The sequence below is a fragment of the Chamaea fasciata genome, unplaced genomic scaffold, assembly GCF_029207755.1.
Source record: "Chamaea fasciata isolate MVZ Bird 193981 ecotype frontalis unplaced genomic scaffold, bChaFas1.0.hap1 SCAF_7, whole genome shotgun sequence".
In the NCBI taxonomy this organism is placed as follows: domain Eukaryota; kingdom Metazoa; phylum Chordata; class Aves; order Passeriformes; family Sylviidae; genus Chamaea; species Chamaea fasciata.
The window spans coordinates 4,602,761-4,626,356 of record NW_027094092.1 but is presented as its reverse complement, the minus strand read 5'-3'; the positions used below and the strand labels follow the sequence as shown (position 1 = coordinate 4,626,356).

The 23,596-nt window shown below is 45.0% G+C and overlaps 1 protein-coding gene across 2 annotated transcripts in view; it reads right to left on the bottom strand.

Moving 5' to 3' along the window:
• The window catches only part of MPPED2 (metallophosphoesterase domain containing 2), a 102,773-nt gene extending 80,820 nt beyond the window's left edge, over window positions 1–21,953 (bottom strand). The window contains exons 1-2 of one of the 2 annotated variants that reach the window (XM_066187270.1): window positions 21,745–21,953; window positions 16,535–16,777 (exon numbers count right to left, since the gene is read on the bottom strand). In XM_066187270.1, the coding sequence (XP_066043367.1) occupies window positions 16,535–16,662 (128 nt within the window). In that variant the 5' untranslated portion in view covers window positions 16,663–16,777; window positions 21,745–21,953. Of the gene's footprint in view, window positions 1–16,534; window positions 16,778–18,663; window positions 18,720–21,744 lie in introns of those variants that run through there. The other variant, XM_066187271.1, reaches the window with a different exon arrangement.
• Window positions 21,954–23,596: the final 1,643 nt, after the last annotated feature.

Sequence of the window (23,596 nt, the reverse complement as noted above, 5' to 3'; positions counted from 1 at the left end):
CTTCCACCCGCCCCTTCTCATGGTGTGGCTGCTGACTTGGACTAGTCCTAGAAGCTGTGTGGCCCGTCCACAAGTGAATTCAGCTCATCAGATGGGCAGCTGAGTCCGAGCACAAATGAAGCAACAGGAGCACCAGGGCATGGCCACCTCCTTTCTGCAGAAGCTACACACTGGATCAACACAGCCATTTTCCCAAGTGTTAAGTGGGGTGGTTTTTCTCCTATTAAGGCAAAAACAAGAACCTCCTTGGTATAATGAGAGTTGTCTCTATTTGCAGACACAGTTTGATCTTGCACTGCATGTTCAACTTCCAGACGACTCCTTCTTTTAGAGACGGTAGTAGGCTTGGACGGGAAACAGCCTTCTAAACAGGCAAATTAAAAACAAACAAAACGAATGAAGAAAGAAAAAAAGGTAAAGCAAATATCTTTAATATACTGAGATAATAAGAGCCCTGGCTGCAGTTTCTTAATTGTGCTAAGGGGCTGTATTTCACAACCTTCTTCGCACCTTCCGGTCACAGCATCTCATCTAACCATCCATCCTTTTTTTGTTACTTTAATTTTTATATCTTTCTTGAATAAAACTGTATCCTCACATGGTCTCACGTAGTCACTTTAACAGTAAAAGCACCAAGTGGCCATGATAAACACAAAAAACCAAATTATGCTCTGCCCAGTTTTACAGACTCTGCTTCTTCTTTGTTTTCCTACAACCACTTTATTTTTTTTCCTGAGGGACACGCTGACATGAATGCCACATTAACTGCCAACCCCATGAGAGGAGCATTTCAATCACCCATTATAACCAAGAATCAGACCTCTAAAGTCCCCTGGCCAGGCTGTTTCATGCCCTTCCAGTAACCCTGCAGCATGGCTATCGCTGCCACTTCTTATCTTATCGCCTGTTCAAACATTGTCTGCTTGGGGCAGACAAGGAGCCAGACCTAAACAATGATGTTAAATGAAGGCTTCCTCCCAACACAGTCTTGAACTTCTGATGAAACTGATCACTCCTCAACAAGATACCAACCCCTGTTGGGGGTTCAAAGGCTTTAAAATCCAAGTCAAGAGAACGCAAATAGGAAGCAGGCTTCCGAAAAAACAGCAAAGCTCTCACTGCATGCAAATATTCTCTCTGGGCATCAGGTAACCACCAGCTATATGTACGTGTACATACACGCAGAAACAAATAAGAAATACACACCATGGGGATGTTTTGATTCCTCAGTCAAATTCTTTTCTGTTAAAAAAAAGTTAAAGGAGGCTTTTTAGCTCATTAGACTTTAAAACACAGCTGAAGCAGCAGCAACTTTTCCAAAGCAAAGGACCTGGTATTTTTTAATTCCACTAAAATTCAGACAACTCGGCACTAGAATTTGACGCTTGTTAGAGAAAATGGGTTTTTTCGATGTTTCTATAAGAGTCAAAAATTCCAAGAGACATAAAACAAAAAACCGAAACCTCGGAAACAGCAAGACTTTTGCTTCCATCCTTTTTCTCCACCAGGCTACTTCCTATCAACACTATAAGCTTTACCAGCACAATCTGTGTCGTTCTTAGGCAGACCTGTTAACATGATTAACATTAGAAGTACACTAGCTGCACTGAAGTGCACATTTGGCCTCTGCTCAGATTAACTGCCCTTTCTTCTAGGGAGCCTCAGGTAGAAGTCCTAAATGAAGATTTGGGGTTTTCAAGGGTGGAAAACATCCTATCCTGTCCAAGGCCCCATTCATTCCACCTGCAGTGGGACATCCCAGGCTTTGGGGGGTGGGTACCTTCTTATAGATTATAAAGATTACAGATTTATATAGATTTCTTCATCCTGGAGACAAGGGGGTTTTTTCACTTTCTATGCAAATTAGTTATCATGCAGAGTCTGCTCTTTCAGACCTTTCTGGAAATGGGCTGGAGGACCTTGGGGGCGGTTGGCAGTCTTGTTCCCTCCCTACAGTCCATGCCCATTCTGAATCTCATTCCTGTATTTGTGTTGTGCTTATCTCCAGGAACTAGAACAAGGATATTTGTCCCAGAAAAGCGCTGCCTACCTTCACACGGCCCCCGTCTCCAGCCACATCCTGTTCCTTCTCACAATATGTTATTACCAACAAGCCTTGGCTGTCATTACCAACAACCCTTGGTTGGCTCCACAGCCATCTGACTGTGGGAGTTTGTGTCCAGCACATTGGCCCTTCTGGGCTTCTACAGACACTGCCCCACAGTGCAAAAACGGGGTGGTACTTCTGCATTCCTGCACCAACCCGTGCCTTGCATCATCACCACTGTGGCAACACCAGAGGACAGCTGGCAGCTCAGCACTCCTCTCAGTTCAAAAGCACTGCTTGAAACTCAAATTCTCACTGATCCCCCCCACAGGTGCCCTTCAGGATGTAGAAATTATCTCGTATTATTCTTGTAACCTTGAAAACCGTTGGGAAATCACACAGAAGTCTCATGTGGGTTCATTCTACCCCTGCACTTCACCTCCACAGTGAACCCTAAACCACCTGACACCACAGGACAATATAAACCAGCCATTTCATAGCTGTGCCTCGTGAAGTACCTTTGCAAACAAACCGCTCTCAGCCACACATTAAACACAGGGCCATCACTGATCTGCGCAGGGATACAGATCAATAACCTCACCTTTCAGCAGCCGTGCCAACCTCTGCAGCTCCCAGTCCCCTCTTGCTGTGCCCAGTTCCTGCTTCAGGCTGTTGTGCCAGTACAACCGTACAGGGACAGACGGTGAACAGGGCTGGAGAGCCAAACTGGGCATCAAACTCCAGGGATTACTCTGAACTCCCAGTTATGCTACACGTGCAACAACAGACACGTGGGCGAACAGAGCAGCACTGCAAAGCACCAAGGGCTACTCCAGCTAGCAGCACCACCACCCCCAAACATGCAGGGCAAAAGAGCTCTCATCAGACCATGGCTTCATATGCCACTTGGCATCGTGAATTCAACAGCAGAGGCTTGAACCAGCCACGCTCAAGCCACACTGGATGTTACAACAGAACTTAGTTTGAGCAGCCTAAAGGAGCCCCAAGTTGCAGGTCTTTGTGAAACCACTGTGCAAATCGGACTGCTGGCCCAGTCAGGAGTTGAATATCACATGAGAAGGCAGTGGCAAGCCTTGACTAGGCGTGCAAGTGAATGCTTTCTTTCATCAATGATTAAGTCATCCAAAAAAGGCAAAAAAGCTGCAGGAAAAGAAAAATTTAAATATTTTACCCTCTTTAGCAATATAGCTCGGTTCAGGGGAATATACCATGGCATCTTACTGTTTCTGCAAGGACAGTGAAGGCAACCTCAAAAATATTGATCCCCTAGAAACTTGTCACAACACTTGCACAGAGGCTGCATTTCAGCATTTCAAAACATCTCCCCAGCAACGATTACAAACTGGCCTTTCAAAGGTGTATGATGGGGCACGTGGGCCAGTGAAAGCACACAGCATTGAAGTTCTACCCTCTTCATCATTTTCATAAACATTTAAGTCATGTGCTGCAGAGCAGCATCACTGAAAACTCCTTCAAGTTTCATTCCAAGAGGGTCAAGATCAGCCACCTTCTCACTAAGTGCAGGAAGCAGAAGAATGAGAAAGCAAGTAAAGCTGTCAATACAGGGAACTGTCTGTATGCTATCCCTCTATAAAAATACAGGCACTGTAGAACCTTAGAAGTCTTTTTTCAGATACTGTGTCACTACTAACAGCTAATACAGCAGGAAATTTTAAGTCAAATAGTGTATTAGCCAAAACCACAACAATAAATAGCAAAGTCGCCATGCCTTGCATAAAAATGAAACCCAAATGAAACCTAGTGCAGTTTGTTGATACCATGTGCAGTCTAGGCTACATGCATAATGTAACAGTGCAACTGCTAACAGCAGGCTCACAGAAGATAATTTACACTTGTTTTTATGGACATGAGGAACTGATCTTTGAAGTTGTCCCTAATGAGATTCTGCTTGGCCCCAACAGCATCCTGAGAGAACGTGCTGGTTTTCTCCCCTGCATCCGGTGCATATTTATGATGCAAAATCCAGACCTATTTAAATTGCACATGTGGACTGGTGTCCCCCCTTGCCATTGCCAAGTCAGATTCCTACAGTGGGGGAAATACGTGCTAAAATGTCTCAATTTAGCTTCAACTCTTTTGTGCAATTACCCATACCACCTTTACCAAGTACCAAAAGATACATGGGGGTTAATGAATATGGTTCCTTTTTCCTTTGTACAGCTGACCTCCTAGCTTGATTTGAGCTGCCAGGTCAATTGGCAGCTCTATCACACATTGCAGAAGACACATCCAAACTACAGTCACAAGGCTCCCCCAGAGAAAATACAAGTGTGGCTGTGCAATGGATTTCAAATACACAGACAGCAGCATCAGTAAGGCAAATAGGAAAATGTTTTTGCTGTGCCCTGTTGTAGTCACTGCTTTAAGACTACACCCACCTGTGACAGCCTAGATTTTACTCTCCCTTCCATACTTCTCCCAGAAAGAGCCACCTGGGGTCTTGATTATCACTGCTTCAGGTCAAAGTATTCAAGTAAACTAAGTGCAAACTAAGGCAGTTCAGGGAACTTTTTCATGCTCCATTCAAATGCTTCTTCTGCAGCTTTTGGGAGGGTGCGAACATCAGAAGGTTGGCCACTCCAGCAGCTCCCCATGCAGTTGATACATAATATTATTTCAGTTATACCATCACAGAATCAACATATTAACTCTTAAATTTCTGGTTTTTTCTGTGGAGGAGAAAAAGAGAGGGGGCAAAAAAATTTCCATAAATTCTTTGAACATAGGTGTCAGCACTGTCTATGCTGTATGAATGCAGAGCATGTTGTTTAGGATTAGATGACTCAGAGGACAGATAGCAGGATGCTTGATTTTTCATTTAGAGCTCATTATCTAATAACACACTAAACTAACAGAAATTCCACCCCACTGACAGCTGTTTGGTACCTTAAAAAAAACAAAAACAAAAACAAAAAAACACTCACAAAAATCAACAAAATACAAATACAAATTTTGCTTTAATTCCTATAAACATCCTCTTGGTCAGCATGGCCACAGTTCCGTGCAAACAACTACAAGGAGTAAGTCCAGAAGTTCAAAATCTAAACATTTTTTTTTGTTAGGAAAATAATAAAACATATACAACATATACTGTGACATATATCACACTGCTGCACTTAATGCTAGGGCAGGAAGTGTTTAAACACATACGTAGGCAGTAAAATTGGAACAAAGTAAATATGGCTGCAGGTGCAAGGTGTGCTAAGGACTACACCTCAAGTCAACATCTTATCTCCGGTTATTTCTGGGTATTTGAGATCATTTATACATTTCTCAACTTCCATTTATTCTGTATTGGTCATCTCCAGTATATTCCTCCTGCATTTTATCACATTAAGTGTCTGGACCCAAAGAAATGGCACTGTCTCTTTATGGACAGATATACAGAAAATTGCCATGTCTTATTCCAAATCTTCTCTAGGACCCCATTTATTTTGAACTAATTAATTTAAAAAAAAAAATTTCTACCACTTTCCTGGCTCTACATGTTTCAGTTTATACCTTTTAACTCTTCACTGAATGAGATGATTCACAAGAGGTCTTTCTCATGCTGTAGAATGGCATTTTTAAAGCTTCTGAGAGCAACACTCACTGAAAATAGTGACAGTATGAAATGATGGTCTGAAAGCCAGGTGATCCAAAATTAACTTTCAACTTCAATTAATATTTCTCTTCACAATCTAGACTAGATGCAAGGATTCTTTTCAGGAAAACATGCCCTGTACTTATGATGTCCACAATGAATGAACCAGAACACAAAACAAAATCCCTCTAAATACAGATCATTTTAATTCCTTGAGATCAGGGATTTCCTTTCTATCCTCACTCAAAGAAAATGAAGTCTCCATTCTACATACATACATTTTAAAACCAACCTGTCTTCTCGAAGGCATAGAACTCCTGGAAACAGATAACCAACAACAAATTAGAACTCCACACGTGAAAGGTCTGTGTTTTGCTGCCAAGATGATGTGTCAGGTTCTGAGAGGAGCAGCCTGTGTGATCCTTCCATTAAGGCAGCAGCACTCTCAGAAAGCAGCCATGCAGGGTAGCTGAGCAGAACACCACCAAAGGTCACAGTGGAGATAAAAAAAAAAGGGGGAAAAAAATCATACACCACCCCTAGCATTACCATCAGCATTTTAATTCTCAGAGGGTGTTTGGAACTCCTGCTACAGCATTTGATATGTGCAGTCTCATTATGCATTTCTAGGAGAAATACCGTCTTTAGAACTTTTATACAAACAATTAAAAAAATCTCCAAAACATCTAACAAGTTACAATTTGAATCATAACTATCCCTCAAAAACCCAAAGAGGGTACATAAGTGGAAACTTTCAAGGTGCAGAGTGGTATTGAGAGCAGAACAAAATTAATTCTTCTTGCAAATATGCCTTCCTGTCAAAGCTGCAAACAGCCCTGTTTAACAAACAAGATGATGGAAAATCAAACTAATGTCAAGAGAGATATAATCAAAATGAAACAATTGTATATAAAACCTTTCAAGTAATTCAAAGATTACACACGGGTTATATATAATTTTTTTCCATACATAATTGTGTGTTTATTTAATTTTAATTTATTCACTGCTTTCCACCAAGAGGAAAAGTGAATGCCTTGATGACTTTAAATTTATAAAATAAACACACCACACAGACAAAATTTCCCTCTTCCTTATTATCTGTCAATTATCATAATCTTATATGTACATTGCTAACAACCAGAGAAAATAAGTCCTTGAAAAAATCATTGCTTAAAATTGAGGGAGCCACTTAATCTAGTATTTTTAAATTGCAGGTCCTGTCCCACTGGAAGCAATAATGTTGTCACTAATTTACAAATATAGGACAAGGCTCCTATTTATTAAATATGCTGGATGACATGAAATTTTAATTCTGAACGTTATTTTCCCCAAAACTACTACTTCACCATTCACAGGAAAGCAAATAACCCATTGTTAATGCTCACTGCTGGCCAAAAGTGAATGTGCTTTAAGAAACAAAGAAGCCTGGAGTAATTAAAAAGTAATGACTTTTTTCTTTGTGCTCCCTATATAAAAGGAACAGGAGAGAAGATATACTGGACTAGCACCTTTTCCTTCCCATAAACTGATGCAATAGCCAAACATTTAGGAGTAATGTGCTGACCTTCACGCTCACAGTCACTACACTCAATTCCTTATCCCGGAGAAATTGTAGATGTGGTAAATAGCAGGTTTCCTGGCTTACAAATACATCAGATCAAGTCCCTCTCTCACACTCCTTCCTCCTTCCCTCCCCCATCCTCTCTCCATCTGCTGCCCTCCTGGGAAGGGAGCGCTACACGTAATGGCTGTGTGCTTTTAAGTCTAATGTGCTGGATATAAGTTAATGCCCAGTACAGTAAGTGGAGACTCTGCTGCAAGGAAGCCTCCTTGGTTTTTTTTCCCTGTCAACATCCAGAAGAATCTCTGTAGCCCTAATGTCAGCCAGGATGCAAGGAAGACAGGGTCTGGGAATATGAAATCCATGACCTGTGACAAAAACAAACCTTGAAAGACACTACACGGCACAGTAATTTAAATAACCTTTCAGTAAAAACAAGAGACAGGTGGGATTTTATTTGTCACTCCCCTCGACATAATGATTTAAATTTAGAAAATATGCCCATTATAAAATAGGCCATATAAAAACAAACAGCATCTCTCTGTCAGTGGAGAGTACACAGGTGAACTCTGTTGGCAGCAGAAATAAAACGGGCCTGATCCATCAGCTGTGAAGAGGACAACTGCATTTGGGGATTAGGAGCTAACCTGCTCTCCAGCCATCCTCTCTGCCTCTCTGAAAGCTTCAGCAGCAGCAGCACTGCTCATCCACCAGCACCTGGAGACAGTCAGCAGCAGCAGATCCTGCAGGACACATACAGCTCGTGTGCTGGGAGAAATCTCCAGGTTTATCGAGGTTATGACCAAGCTTTATGGGCAACTCTTCAGGAGAAAAAAAAAAAAAGTGACTGCAATGCCAGGTACCTAAACTTTATTTTTTGGAATCCAGACTTGCCATTTTCTGCTCCAACCACTTGGTATTGCTCCAGGAATGTTACTGGGTGCAAGATTATCCTACTCTAACTTTTTATTTGAAAAAGGCAGCAAAATGAAAACCATTAAATGGAGTCCAGTCTCATTTACCACAGGACAGAATTGGTTTGACTTCAGTGTTTTAAATGCACACAGGTTTGCTGTTTTATTTTATGTGATCTTAATTTGCTGGATTTTTAAAAAAATATCTTTAGCAGTTAACAGATTGGTTTATATTGTGGTGGACCTGGAAGAGCTAGATTAATGGTTGGAGTTGATAATCCAGCCTAAACAAGTCCATAATTCAGTCACAGCTTCCTCCTAATTAAAAACAACCATGCAGTAACACAAAACTTGCCCTCTACAATACACCATCTAAAAATTGCAGACCTTAATGGCCCACATCAAAACTGAAAGTGAATGGGTAAGACTTGAATTTCCAAATCCCATCAAACAAGCTGTTTGTATCTTCTGAAATACCTGCTGTGACACATGTGCACGCATATATTCAGACAGCCTCTTTTGCACCGCCCTGCATGTTCACATTACAGAACAGACTTGAGGGCCACTCTCAGGCCCTCTGCAAGCAGAAAAAACCTCGATGAAGTCCGTAAACCCCAGCTGCCATGTGCCAAGTATGATTCAAACCACTGGAAACAAGAAGTCATTGCTCCAAGGACCAAAACTCACAACTTGCCGGAAAATCCACTCTAGGGACTTGGGAAAACCTGGCGTGAATTACAAAGGGAATGATTTTCCCATGCAAGACCAGGGGGAGTCCCTAACCAGCACTGGCACTGCCCTCTCCCTGCCAGCATGTGTCACTTGAGGGAACGCAGGTAATCCCAACACCAAGCTGGGCTGCGCCTTCCCAGCAGTAACTTTACAAGCTCACTGTTCAGAGATGCAAGTTTTAAAGGCATGTCCCTGCCTCACTGTACTTCTGCTGAGCCTAAAAGCATTTATTTTCTCAAGTTACATCACGGCACATTACAGAATTCAAAACCAAACTGGTCAAGTGTTCCTTTGAGAGGGAGACACACTAGCCCTCCACTTCTGAATTTTTCCATGGATACCAATGTTAGGCAACTGACTCCAAAATTAAGCCGCCTCTAGGAGCTCAGGATCAGTAATGTAAACTCAAAAAATTACCACGCCAGCACTGAGTACAAAAAATCAATGTCCATGACCAACACTCGATCACTTCTGAAATAGTCTTGCATCAAACGTAAGCAAGCTGCTTATATCAATTTAACATATAACATAGACATTTAAACTCACATTGTTGACAGGGCTTTCCTTTTGCTTATCTGTCCAACAAAAAATTCCAGCAAGGGTTTGTAAAAGAAAAGAGTAGAATGTGTGATAGGTAGCTGCAGCACTTTCCTTGGAAGAGCCATGTGTCACAGGTGAAGGGAACAGGCTCCCTCATCACTGCTGCTGGGGAAGACCAGCCTCATCCTGCCACTAGGAGCCAAAAATTCACCAGCGGGATTTGAAGTGCGGGGCCTGCAAATTTAGTTATTAACTCTATTTGCAAATCTACGCTCTAGAAGTTGTTTCACAGGACAGATTGTAAGTCACCCTTCAAGCACTAAATAAAAGCAAGAATCTGCTGCTTCCACAACAATATCCCTACCGCCCTGATATTTAAAAAAAAAAAGAAATTAACAGGTTTCCAGTGGCAGTACAACATCCTGATTGTGACATATATCCATCTTTTTTGTCAAACTACTTCACAGCAAAGAGCTTCCTTGGTGAGCAGCCTCCCTCCAGCACAAGGTGCTGTGGCAGGAGCCACTGCTGCCGAAAGCATTCCTGGTCAGATCCCATCACACGTCTCCCAAAAGATAAGAACACATTTGTGTGTTGTACATAAACATGGAAGTGCAAGTCAGCTGTGTCCCAGTATGACTGACTGGCCACTAAATGAACCCTACAGTTAACACTACAGCATAGAGTCAGATTATGTAATGAAAATTTCCTTTTATAGTCCTCAGCTACTGAGATGGGGCCTTACAGATAAAGAGTTTGTTACCTGACGGCTTCTCTGCATGATTAATACAGCATAAAAGAACAACACCACACATGAACACAAAAAACCTTTTTTTTTTCTCCCTCTCAGGGTTCACCAACAGCAGCCAGAGTGACTCTACAAGGTGTTTTAACAACACATTTTCATCAATGAAAATCTTCATCTGTCTTATTTCTGTTCAAAAGGTGTACAAATATCCCCTTCCTTCTATCCCTGCCCACTGCTGGATCCATAAGCACAGTAGTGCCAGCTCCCTGTGCTGGCTGCCCCTGTGACCCTCTACTGGTGAGGCTACCCGGAGAGAGAGACCACTGGAAGTAGCTCCTTGGGGAAAAAAAAAACCAAAACAACAACAACAAGAAACAAAAACAAACAAACAAAAAAACCACCCACCCGTCCAAGCAAAGCAAAAACCCCAGCCCACTACGTGGACATTTCTAACCTGAACTGTTTCAGAGTCCCAGTCCACCCAGAAGCCTCCCCAAGGCTCTGCCAGCACTCCTGGGGAGGCGGCACAGGGCACAGGGGCAGGAAGGAGCAGCTGGGGAGCAGCAGGTTCAGCACTGAAGCCTTTCCCTGTAGCAGGGATCTTCCCCCTTGGAGCCCTGTGAGTAACCCCCAGGCACAGCTTTTCTCATTCAGACAGCACGTGGGAGCTGCAGAAGGCTGATGCCTCACACTGAGGGACTGATGGATTGATTTTGATAGGCACAGAGACTGCTCTGGCAGCCTGGTCCGCCACTAGCACAAGAGGGAAAGGGTTTCTCACCAATTGAAACCAGTCCTGGCTCCTGTCTTAGGGCAGGGCAATGTGGAAAGACAGTAATAATAGGGCAATGGTGAAAAAAAAAAATTCTTTTAAACCTGTCCTACATTTATAATAATAATAATAATAATGGCACTTTTACAGCATTGGCCTTCCAGGGATGTTAGGCCATTTTTTTAAAGATAGGTTGGTATTATTCCTTTTTACAATGACAAAAAGAAAGGTCAGAAAATTAATCAATTTTTCAAGAGTGCATAGCATATGATGACTGCACTGTATAAACACAATACAAGGGGCCCAAATTTGAATTTTAACTACAAAACTGTAATTCCCTAGCCTTACATCACCACTGTATGAACACTTTTAGGACGGTCCACACTCCAGCATCCCAAATAAGTGTCGCTTCTTTAAAAAGCTGATTTCATTTTACACATAAAATTGAAGTTAGAACTTTCGTGTTGCTTACGTTTTTGCGCAAGTAACTTTGAACAGTGTAAAATCAGCAAGATGGTAGAGATCCTCACTCACGCATACACAGACACGCACAGGCAGCAGTAAGAGTTTTCTTAATGACAATTAAAATTGCCATCTTTGCCACATGGCTTCCACTGTTCTGTGGCAGGAGGACCACAAAACACAATCAGTTCCTGGCCCTCTTCTGCAGCGGGAGATTTTATTTTGGGACAGCTGAAGGGCTCTCGCCTCCACTGTGTCCCTCCCTGTGTTCAGGGAATCCTCGGGGAAGGCAGGCACTGCAGGGAGAGCTCAGCAGCCTCGGGGCAGCTGCTCAAAGGCTCCTGCTCTGGGCTAAAAGAAAACCAGGTTCGTTTTCTTTCACACACACTGGGCTGGGAACTGCTGCACGTCAGGGAGGGAGCAGCCAGGGAAAGGTGACTAAAGCTGCACCAGGGTGAGCTGATTGTGAGCCACGAGCCCAGGAAAAAAGCCCCGTGTTTGAAAGTAACACTAAGTGCGCTCATTCAAAGTGCTCCTGTTTTCACAGCTTAAAATGTCACTTGATTGTTTCAGAGAGTACTGATTCGCTTGTTTATTTATCTGGAAAAATAAGTAAAGAAACCTTTATGGTCATAAGCTGTGTATGTTTTTGAAAAAAAAAAAAAAAAAAGAAAAAAAAAAAAAAAAAAGGAGTGTTATTAATGGCCAGAGCAACAATTTCCAGTAAAACCACAACAACTCTGTCACATCAGTACCAGCTGAAACAGCCTGCCCAGTCACACGAGGTACAGCTGACTGGTGTAAGACTGAATCTCTTATTCCCTCAACCAATAATATTACATGTACCAGCTCCACTTTTCTGTAAATGTCAAATGAGTTCATATTTTCCTAATGCCAACTCTTTTCCCCTCCTGCTAAATATCACACACCTTACATGAAACAAAAAATCAAGAATACTGCAAATCAAATGCATGATTTCCCACTAATCTCAGCGGGAGTTTATAAAGCCCATTAAATGCAGGATGGTTTCACCAAGGGAAAAAAAAAAATCCTCTCTGTCAAGGTTAGTAGTCTAATAAGATCTCTGGGTCCTAACAACATAAGGTTTCATCACAGCTGAAAGTTTTTTCTTCTATTATCAAACAGCTGTGGTTTATTATTATTACTATTATATATACACATTTACTCACAGACATTTACGTACTTTATTTAACCACACATATATCTCTACCAATATAAAATTCTGCTTACACTCTTTGTTTGAAAATCAGAATATTCACATGGGAGATTGCTCTAGTACAGAAAAGGCAGTAAAATTTTGTAGTTACAGATTGAAAAATGTATCTCCAGGTATGAATAAACTTATTTAGAGGACTTTTGCTCTGGCACAGAAACCTTTATCTTTCTTACTCCCCCACTATTGGATTTAATCCATAACAAAGTGTTAACATGCATTCAAACTACCCTAAAAAGAAGCTGCCAAGCCATGCTGGTGAGACCAGAGGAAACCTAAAGAACTCCTCTAAAAGGTTGAGACTGCAGCAGCTCGGGCTACAGCTATTTTATCTTCACAAATCCCTCATCCTCACCAGACAGGCCTGTCCAAAGGGGCATTTTCCAGAACAGATACACAAGGTTTATTTCACTCTTCTCTTTTTTTCTCTCCCCTGCAAGTAAATGGGGTGTTGCACCTAAAGATGAAGATTTTTCTGTCTGGTTAAAACCTAAGGAAGTAGTTTTTCATTTACATTTGTCCTCAGGCTGCATCCTACCGCTGCTCACTGGTATTGTTGGTACCACTGCTAGCAGCCTCATACAGAATATTTCAAAAGTCTAAACAGGCTTAAAAGCTGGTTTGGTTTTTAACACAAACAAACAAACCCTCAAACACACACTTACACACCTAAGGAGCAAGAAGCACTTCCCTCTTTAAGACACAATTCTTGACCAAAAAAAAAAAAAAAAAAAAAAAACTGAAAGAAGGAAAACTTTCAAAAGAATAATAATCAACGGGAAGCACTGGGAAGCATATTATAGTTGTTATTTATTATTTTGCAGCTGTCCTTGAAAGCAGGGAACTAAGATGATGCAGTTAATTAAAACTAACTGAAAGTCAACATTAATTGGACAAAGCATTCAAATACAAACATTTTACAACAGTCAGAAATCAAGTGAAACCTGTGGGTGGGAGCATCGCTTCAAGATAACAAAATAATATTTAAAATGACATCCCTTCATGCAAAACAACTGGGTGGCAAAAATTGCCTTTAGAATACCTGTTCAAACATTAATTAGTAGAGAAATGAAATGAAATGAAATAAAATAAAATAAAACGGCTGGACAAACTGATTCAAAAGTTATACTGACAAAACTGCTGTTGCTGCCAGCCCAAGCAAAGGGAGCTGCAAGAAATACACTGTCGTTTACCTGACAGTATGCTTAAACAAACCGACTGAGGAGTGCTGTTATAATAATACATATAAAGATAAGAGAACTCTATCCCAGATGATTGAGCTACGTGAAAGGCACAAAATAAAAAGCCCAAGACGTGAACAGGCTAAGTACTGCCAGTAGTGCCTTACTGACCAGACTTATGCTGGTGATATTCCATGGACTCTCCATTATCCTCTGTGAAACCAGAGTTAGGCCCGAAGGATACGGGACCTTCTACACGGCCCAGTGTAGGCCAAGAAACCAGTTCTTACCTTTGCACACCAAGATGCACATCCATAAAGAAATTCTTTCTAAAAACAATACTCCCTTTAGCAAAGAACCCTGCCCTTAAGCTGCACCCAGCTACTGAATTATGGCATGCAGCAATAGATTGCCCTGCTATTCACATACATGTCACAAAACTCGGTTCCCACGTTGCTTTACTGATTTCTCTTCATCCCGTGATTTTTGAAATAAATTTCTCACTAGAGAATAAAGCCTCTTCAAACTCCCTCTTAGGAAAATACAAACAAACAAACAACCAAAACAAACAAAAAGGAAACGAACAAACCACACACATGCATTACTTTAAAAGACAGCAACAAAGAAAAGCAGACGGTAAAACCAAATCAAATCAGTCCTGGCGGCTGCAGCAATGTGGCACTAACAGAGATATAACAGGGTAAAAAGATCATGGTTTCTCTGTTAATACTGCTTTTACCAATCTTCTTTTATGATTTCTCACTTGATGACAACCTCTTTCAGACAAACACACAAAACTTCCATTACGATACATTAAGAAGACAAATAAAGACTCCATCTGAAGCTACCACATAATCCAGTCTCCCCTCCCCAGAAACAATTCTACTGTTCTTACATCACACAACCCCTCAGCACACTCATATCTTCACTTCTTTTGCTTTCCTCTGCCCACCTGGTAGGATCCCGTCTTCTCTTTCTCAACAGGTTTTCTAAAATCTGTCATCTGCTATCCAGACCTATACCTGAACTCACCTCCTGCACTTGAACATTGCTCCCTCTGCTTCCACTGCGAATCTGAGACTATTTCCAATTTTTTGAAATTTTGATCTGCCTTTCATGTGCCATACCCTCTGCTGAAACCAAATTTCTGATTTTAGGAAAGTTGCAGTATTTAAGTTAAAAATTATTTAAAATACTGTCACTGTATCGTACTTTGAAGTTTCATGTTTTATTTCAACTACTCAGTTTCTCCAAGCAACTATCTTTCAAGAAACCCATCAAGTTAGTATCATTTAAGAGATACACTATCCCTTAGAGGAGTGCCCGTCTGCTTGTGAGATTTCTAAACAAAGCATGAACAATTTTTACAGCGTGGAATACCGCACTTAGTGCTAAATTCAGCTCCCACTGAAGTCAATGTCAATAGGAAGGGGCTCTTTAAAACTGCTTTCTGATTTTCTTTTGTTTACTTTGAATTCATTCTCTCAAAAAGATTTATACTTAATGTCAGAAGCGCAGCCTGGAGTGCAAAACACGCAACAGAAACTTGCTGATGAAAGGTCTGAAAAGTGAATCAAGGCATGGAAATGTTTCTAAAATCAAAGTTACATCATCGTGGTAGTAATAAATCCAACGTAATTAATGGGCAGTTTTTTCACCTTGAAAAGTGAATGCACGACAGACACTCTTCAGCATCCTTCCTAAAGTTGCCTTTTAGGAACATTGTAACCACACGAAATCCTATTAGAAGGTGCTGAACTCCTACATTGTGACTCTTCCGGCAGGCTTCTACATAACAAAAATGCAATGAAGTACCATACAACTTTCCCCCCTTATTATGCAAAATCCTTATCAAATTCAATAGTGTGACATGGTTCAAAATCCTGCCTAACAATGGCTCGCAGGATGTCAAGAGATGTCGGCTTTGTTTTAGTTTCACGTGCTTTTCAGTCTATTAATGCCAGGAGAAAAAGAACCTTCACATAAATAACAGATAAAGATCAAACCCCACTAAACAATGGGAAGGAAATTCAGAGTTGAAACCGGTACTTAGCTCTTTGCTAAGCAAGCAGCCCATTGTACCTAGGTGCCGACCCTGGGTGCCACAATACCCAGGAATAACGAGGTGAGGGAAGAAACCTCCAGCTCCCCACTTCCCATGGTTTCGTTGATTCGGGGCCAGGGCTGTTGTTTAGAAGGAGAGCATTTGCAGTTCTTGGGAGGAACTACGGGGCAGCCCCCCGACTCCTTTGTGCGGCAGGTTGCGAGTGGAACGTGTGCCGCATTCCACATTCCACTCGCAACCAGGAGGACAAAGGATTCACTGATCGGGGGGACAATTAGTCCCAATTAGACCTATTTCGCAGCTGAGTGTAAGCGCTGGGGGAAGGGAGCTTAAATCTTAAAGCAATGGGTCCCTCAGGCGAGTTAAAGCGAGATCAGTCAAGTGACAAGCTTGAGAACATGGGGCGAGCTCCACCGAGGTGGTGGCGCGGAGCCTTGGGGCACAGCCACCTCCAGGAGAGGATGGAGCTCGGCCTCCCAGCCCTGAGACACACCGGCGGAGAAACCCGAAAACCATTCTGCCTTTTCAGCTCCCGCGACTAACTAAACAAATTTCCCAGTTTTCAACGCACTCCTGGAGCAGCAGTCGTGGGTCTCAGGCACAGGCAGGCACACGGCAGGCACGCAGCAGGCACGCAGGTCGGCAATACTCACATATGCACGTGTGGAGGCTGGAACCGGCTCTGATTGATGTTGTAGTGTGTAAACGCCTGCGTTGGGTTGGAGCTGTACTCATCCACCGTTATGGTAACTTTGCCTTGTGAAGGAATTCCATGAGCCATCCTTCCTCCTTATGGACATGAGCAGCTCACAACTTCCCAAGGCCAGGGGCAGGGTAGGGCATTGTGGTCCGGGCAGCTCCTAATTCCCAGCAGCTCCGCATCAACTCCGTGACCTCTGCCAGGAGAGAAGCACAGCACACGCTGCTATAAGCCATGGGACGTAAGCACACACAGACCTACTACTCTACGCTCTCCTGATTTCCATTCATTCCATTCAGATTCGAGATTCGAGATCTTTTTCTATATTCTTGATGTACCAATCACCCCTCTCGACGCATTACTATTCACTTTTTTTTTTTTTTTAATTACCTCATCATCCAACTCCATCATCATTAGACACATCCAAAGGATGAATGCTTAAAGTAAGGCTCTATCTTCAGGGGATGGGGGGAGGGGGAATAAAATACCTGTGTTGAAAGCTCCAGCTAAACACTCCCCATTTCATATCCTTTATTTTAAATAACATCTTGTATTAATTGCAACCGCAAAAACTCACAAGCGGACCCAGCTTGCTGAAGGACAAATGACTTTCCACAAATACGCACGCTTGTTTTCAAGGTGCTGCTGTGGCTTTAGAACACTAACAACTGAGAAACTTACAAGAAACTGATGTAAAGAACAGGTTACAATTGTATAGCCAAAGGGACGCCCAAATGCCTTTGAATGAAGGTGTTTATGTGTCCAGAGAAAGGCGAGTATCTAGGCAATGTTAACAAAATACCCATATTATAGCTCACTAGCACTGAAACTGGTTTGGATTCACTGTTACCAGACAGTAATGATTTATCAGACTTTAGCGCAATTTTACGCATAAATATTTCCGCATAAGGTGAAAGAAATAGGCTCTCTATGCATCCCCTATCTTTCACTTCTTCAGAGTGCTCTTAAACATATTCTGCATTAGGACTGGATGTGTACCGTAATATTAGCACAACCCAAGAGTCAGAGACCTCCCAAACACGCTCCGCTGAGTTCCTTGCGCAAAAATCTAAGCTTCGATTTCTTCAGTCGATAAACTGAGGGTACCTCAGCTGCCTTTCTTTCAGAGGGACTCTGCGCAAATTGATCAGCTGATGTTCGAAGAGTACTTTCAAGATGAGCAACTCTTTAAAAGCCCCGTTTATGAGGCAGATCCTCAGCTGGGACATGCTGCGCTAGCTGCAAAGAACTTAGATGAGACCACGACACTCGAAACCCATTGATATTCCTCCCCTTCGCTGCCACATTGCAAGAGTGGACTTCTCATATCTGGAGTGCATTTTACAAAAGTAAATCAGCACCTTACAGGGAAGACAAAGAGATAGGAAAGAGAAGAGAATGACCTGAGCCTTGAGCATCAAACTAAGCAATATTTTTCCAGCGCAATTTTCCTGGACTTCTCTAGCTCCCAGATAGAAATGTGTTTGCCATGTGTAACACTAAGCATTTGAAGTCTTTGATTTGCATTCAAAATATATTTTTAATACAAAGACTAATTTCCAGTTTGGCATGAAGCATGATGAAAACGCTCTGCAAATGGCAGATGGCCTGCTATAGGCCATTTATTTTACTATTTTACCACCTCAGGCCTATGTAGGCTTCCATATGTTAGTTGGGTTAAGACATTCTGCAACCTTCATTCCAGTAACTGGATTCTATCCTTCTTCTTCTTTAGCATTGGAAGGAAAAAAAGTATATTAAAAAAAAAAAAGGGAACTAAAACATAAAGCACCAATTGAAAAGCTGACACTAGAGATGGTACAGCATTTTAACTGTGGTTATGGTCTGGTCTTCCCCTGTGAGACCTAGTGGACCTCTCTTGCGAGAACAAGGTTTCAGCAGCAAAAATAAGCAATGGTGAGCTTTGCTGAAACAAATCTTTGCTGTGCTAGATGCGATGTAAGATGCTGCAACAACTGCTCACATAATGTAGTGGTTACTATGCCAAGTTTGCAGCTGTTTCCTGAATTTCCTTTACAATTATATTTTAGTGTTATTTTGCATAACAGTAAAACACAACACCTGCTTCAAACCGCAGTCCTGTTCCAAGCACTGCAGCTCTTTTGAGATAGAAACCACGAAGAGTGCACAACGCAGAGCAGCATAATTGCCCTGTACTGAAAAGTAAATACAAATGAAAACATCTTCCTGCCAGAAAAATGACTGCCATTAACGAGAATGCTGGCCATCAGAGCTCTCAGAGAAAAAAAAAATAGTTTTTCTTTTACACTGTAAGAACTTTAGAGCCTGCATATATTAAGAAGTAGTGTGAAAATTACATGTGTGATGTAATTTTTTTTTCCGCAATTAAAAGCAACAATATAAACAATACATTAAACCAACAACAAAAATTATGCTTGGGCTTTCAGGAAAGCTAAATGATACTGTTTTCAGCAACCCAGCATAAGAAAGGTCAGAACATTAAATTTCATATTATAGTTCACTCATGGAGGAAAAATCTAATTTGTTCATGAGAATGAATTATACATAAAGATAATAGGCATTTTTTACAATGTTTGTAACAGTCCATGTTACAGAAAGAAATTACAACTAACTGGCATAAAACAAATGACAAGAGGACACTTAAATAGCTGTATTAAATACTTTTAAGTTGACTCTCAGTAAGATTATAAGTGTATAAGCTGCAATTGCTTCCCATTGTTCTAATCTTTAATCTTAAAAATAAATCTCTGCTTAAATTGAGACAAAGCTGAACAAAGCATCCTTTTAAAATGAAATTCAACAACAAATGCCAGACTGGGGATAAAAAAAAAAATGTATAATTTGAAGCTGGCTTCTGTGTCAATTCTCTTAATTTCCATTCCACACTCCATAGAGTACTACAGCTCAACTATCAGAAGTATCTAATTATTACCTTCTTTACTGTGAACGTCTCTGAAGAAAACAGAAGAAAGAAACTGAACACTTCAAAACTTTAAAACAAATGTATCTTAGGCCCAAGATTTAAAAAAAAAAAAAAAAAAAAAGAAATTAAAAAAGGCTTCTTCGAATCGCTACCATTCTTCTTCCTCCAACTATGAGTACTACTTGAAGGTTACACACAGGAGATGAGTACAAAAAAAAAAAAAAGTTGGATTTCCCCATCTATCAAGTAACACAACGTGTAATATCTTCCACGCCTTTCGAGGCAGTTTTAAGTAAGAATGACTATATTAAAAACCTACATGATGATTTTTTTTCAGCATGTTGCGTTCTCCCAGATACAGGCTGTTACCCTTTTCCAGCGTGTATCTGTAGCGGCAGCAAGACAGGAGATGTGCCATTGTACACATCTGCTCAGTGTTACAGGTATAAACCGGCACTTTTTCGGAACAGGGCTGACCCAAACTTGGGTGCAGCTAATTGTAAACCCGTACACCGCCGCCCTGCCAAAAAACTGCCACGAAATCTGCACAGGTAAGTCATTTTCAGTGGAACGGTACATGGCACGGAGAGCCGCTCACACGAGCTCTGCCTATGTACATGCACACGATGGCACGCGAAAAACCCATTTCCCCAAATAAAATATTTACGCCTTCCTCATCTGAATTTCAAAAATTTGCCTCTAGCTGGGCTCGGGCTGTAGCAGAAAATGCTGAAAGGCAGGAGCTGGGAAGGGTTAACCCCGTGTCAACACCTTCTGTTGATACATCCACTATCCCGGCGCTGTTACTCCGGCACGGCACGCCGCACCCGCCCGGGGCCGCGCCTCGGCCCCCGGAGCCCCCGGCACTCACGGTGCGCTCCCCGGCCCCGCGGGGATCCGGCAGCGGCCCCACGCTCCCCGAGATGCTGCGCTGCAGTTTGCGGACAACTCCGGGCTCCGGCTACCCATCGCGACCGGCGGAGGCAGCGGGGGGGGCCGGACCCCGACACGCCCCCGCCCCGTTTCCCCGCCGCCGACCCCCGGTACCTGGGCTCCGGCCGCTCCCCACCTCCGCCCGCCGCCGGCTCCCGGGCCGCCCCGGCCGCGGCCCCGCGGGGCGCCGGGCTCGCCCTCCGGTGATTGATGGCTCCGGGTGGCCAATGGCTCCGGCGCGGCCCCGTCCCGGCGTGTGCCGCAGCCCCCGCCCCGCGCCCCCTGCCCTGCCCCCGCCCCGCGGCACCGGGGGGCATTTCTGCCCTGTCTGCGCCCTACGTGCCGCGCCGCACAAAGTTCACATCGCCCACGTCCCCGCAGTTGTCACGGACCGGAATGGTCGTGGGGGGGTGGGGGGAGGATGCTCGGGGGAGGGATGCCATGAACTCCACAGCAGCCGCGGGCGAGCGCGGCGGGGCCGGGCGGGTGATGCCCGCTGCTTTTTATTCCGGCGGTGCCGACCCCGCACCGCGCCCCTAACCCCTCCAGAGGTTCCGAGTGTCTGAGGCCTCCGGGATCTGGGTTCCGGAGCGGCTTCTCTGCCAGCGAAAGGGAGAGGGGCAACTCCGCCGGGGAACGCCGAACCAACCCGCCTTTCCCTCCTTACTTTTGCGGCATGTCCCCCCCCTCGCCCCCATCCCCGGCTCCCTCCGCGCTGGCAGCCCCGTCCCCGCGCCCGCCGGGCTGCTCGGCGCTGCGCCCGCCGGCTGCCGCCCGCCCGCTGGCCCCAGCCAGCACAATGCTCCCCGGCCTACCCTCCCGGCCCCGCCGCCGCGCCCCCCGCCCCGACCCCGCGCCGGCCCCGCACACCGCCCCCGCCCCCGGGCCGGCCCCGGCGCCGCCAGCCCCCGGCCGTCCCTGCGCCCGGCCGGGCAGCGGCGGAGGGCAGCGGGGGCACGGCCTGGGGAGCAGGGCAGGGCAGCCTCGCTCAGCGCCGCCGACATCGCCGCCTCGGCTGCGGGGAAGCGCCGCTGCCGCCGCACCGACACGACCCGACCCGACCCGACCCGGCGGGCTCGGGCGGTCGCGCCGGGGGCGGCGGGAGCGCGGGCGGCCGGGTTTATCCTCATTATTGTTTGCGGGAGGCTGGACCCGGCGCCGCCGCCGGAGCTCCTGCCCGCCTCCCCCCCCCCCCCCCCACCTCCCCGCTCTCGCCCATGACACGGCACCTCTAACCCGCCGCTTTGTGCGCCGCTGCCCCCGCCGTGCCCCCCTGCTCCCGACACCGGCCCGGGGCCGCTCACCTTCCCTCCGCCGGCTGCCGCTGCGGGCGGGTCGGGGATGCCTTCAGCGCGGGCAGCGGGGCCGCTCCATGGGGCTGCGGGGGGCGCGGCCGGGGCAGAGCCTGCGCCCGACCCCGCGGCGGCGCCCGGCGGCGGCGGCGGCCCTGGGTCCGGCTCCGGCTCCGGGAGCGGCTGCGGGGCGGCGGCGAGGGCGGGCGCGGTGCAGTGATCGGGGCTGCCACTGGGGTCAGGGAGCAGGCACCAGGAAACACGGCGGCCACGGCGCTGCTCGCACACACAACACACACACACACACACACACGCGCACGGCTCCTCCCGCTGCCTCGCACTTCACCCCCCCGGGCAGGGAGGGAGGGAGGGAGCGATCGCTGCTGCATTTCCCAAGTGCGGCACAGCCTCCCCACGCCGAGGCGGCTGGAGCGCGGCTCTGCCAGGGTCACGGCGGGTGCCGGCGGCCACGGCCGGGCAGCGGCAGGGCAGAGCCGGAGCCCACCGGGACCCGCTCCCCGCCAAGGGGCAGCGCCCGGCTCGCTCGCCCAGTCGCGGCCGGCCCCGCACCACGCATCGCCCATCGGCTCGTCCGCTGCCCACAGAGATGACAAAATAAATAAGTAATAACAGCAACAATTAAAACCCCCCCCCAAATGCTCGAAACAGGTTTTCGCATCTTCCGCCGCACCTTTCGTCACTGGGTGTTAATGCGGTGCCCTGGTCCTTTGTAGGTACGCTCACCTCGGCGACCAGAAACACCAGGGTTCGCCTTTGAGGCCGAACATTGTCTTAGGGTAACTGGGGCTTTTCTACGGAAAAAAAGAATCAGGAATGTGGCTGTTGTCTACTCCCCCCCCCCCTTTTTTCTTCCCTCCTCCCACCACCGCCAAAACCACAGCAATCGTGTCAACTGCCTCAACGGTAACAAAGTAAAGATTAGACGGGTTTGTTCTTTTACTTTCAAGACAGCAAATGGAAAGGGTAGACTTCCAAAAATACATTACAACCAGGAGAAAGAACAAAAGGACGAAAGAACCAAATATTTCTGAACAGTCGAGAGGACAGAAAATAAATAGCAGGCCTCTAATAGTAAGCGAGCGACCTATACATATTAAATAAGTAATTTTGACTCTAGCCAACCTTCAGATATGCATGGCAAGTAGGGAGGTTTTTCTTTGTTACTGAAAGCCATGAGAAGGGTCCTCTGTATTGCCAAGCAGAAATCCACTGGGATGGATTGTCCTGTTTAGAAACACGGCAAACTAAGAAAAATTAACCTGAAAAAGACTAAATGGCGTAAGACTTTTTTTCCCAAATTTCAGACCCTTTCAATCTGATTGTTTTACTGTTGTCATTACCACTTTGATAGAAGTGAGCACTGTGAACCACCAAAGGAAAATTCCTGTTTCAGACAAAATGGCCCACACATGAGTCGTCCTCCTACCCAAATCAAAGCAACATTTCCAGGGAAACTTTTTCCTGGAACAGAGTCTGAGGCTGTAGTTGCACAAATATTTTTATCTGACTTACTCTGACACAACTGTAAAACCAGCAATCCAGCATCCAGCCCACTCCCCCCCACCATGTGTCCCTGCACTCACCCTCAGGTGAGAACAGGGAACCCCACCTGGGAAACCAATCCATTTAGCACCAGGGAAAAATGTTCTGGTTTGGTGTGGCTCAGTGTCCTCATCCAATCCACTTCACAACTGCACCAATTCTCCTCCTGGAATTAGGCAGGGAGTGAGACGAGCAAGTGAGGGCAGAAAGAGAACAGGTTAGCTTCCCCGGTACCAGGACCAGCTTCAGTACAGGAACAGGGAGGGGGAGGTGACGGGGAGCAGGTTTGACCCCGAACCTG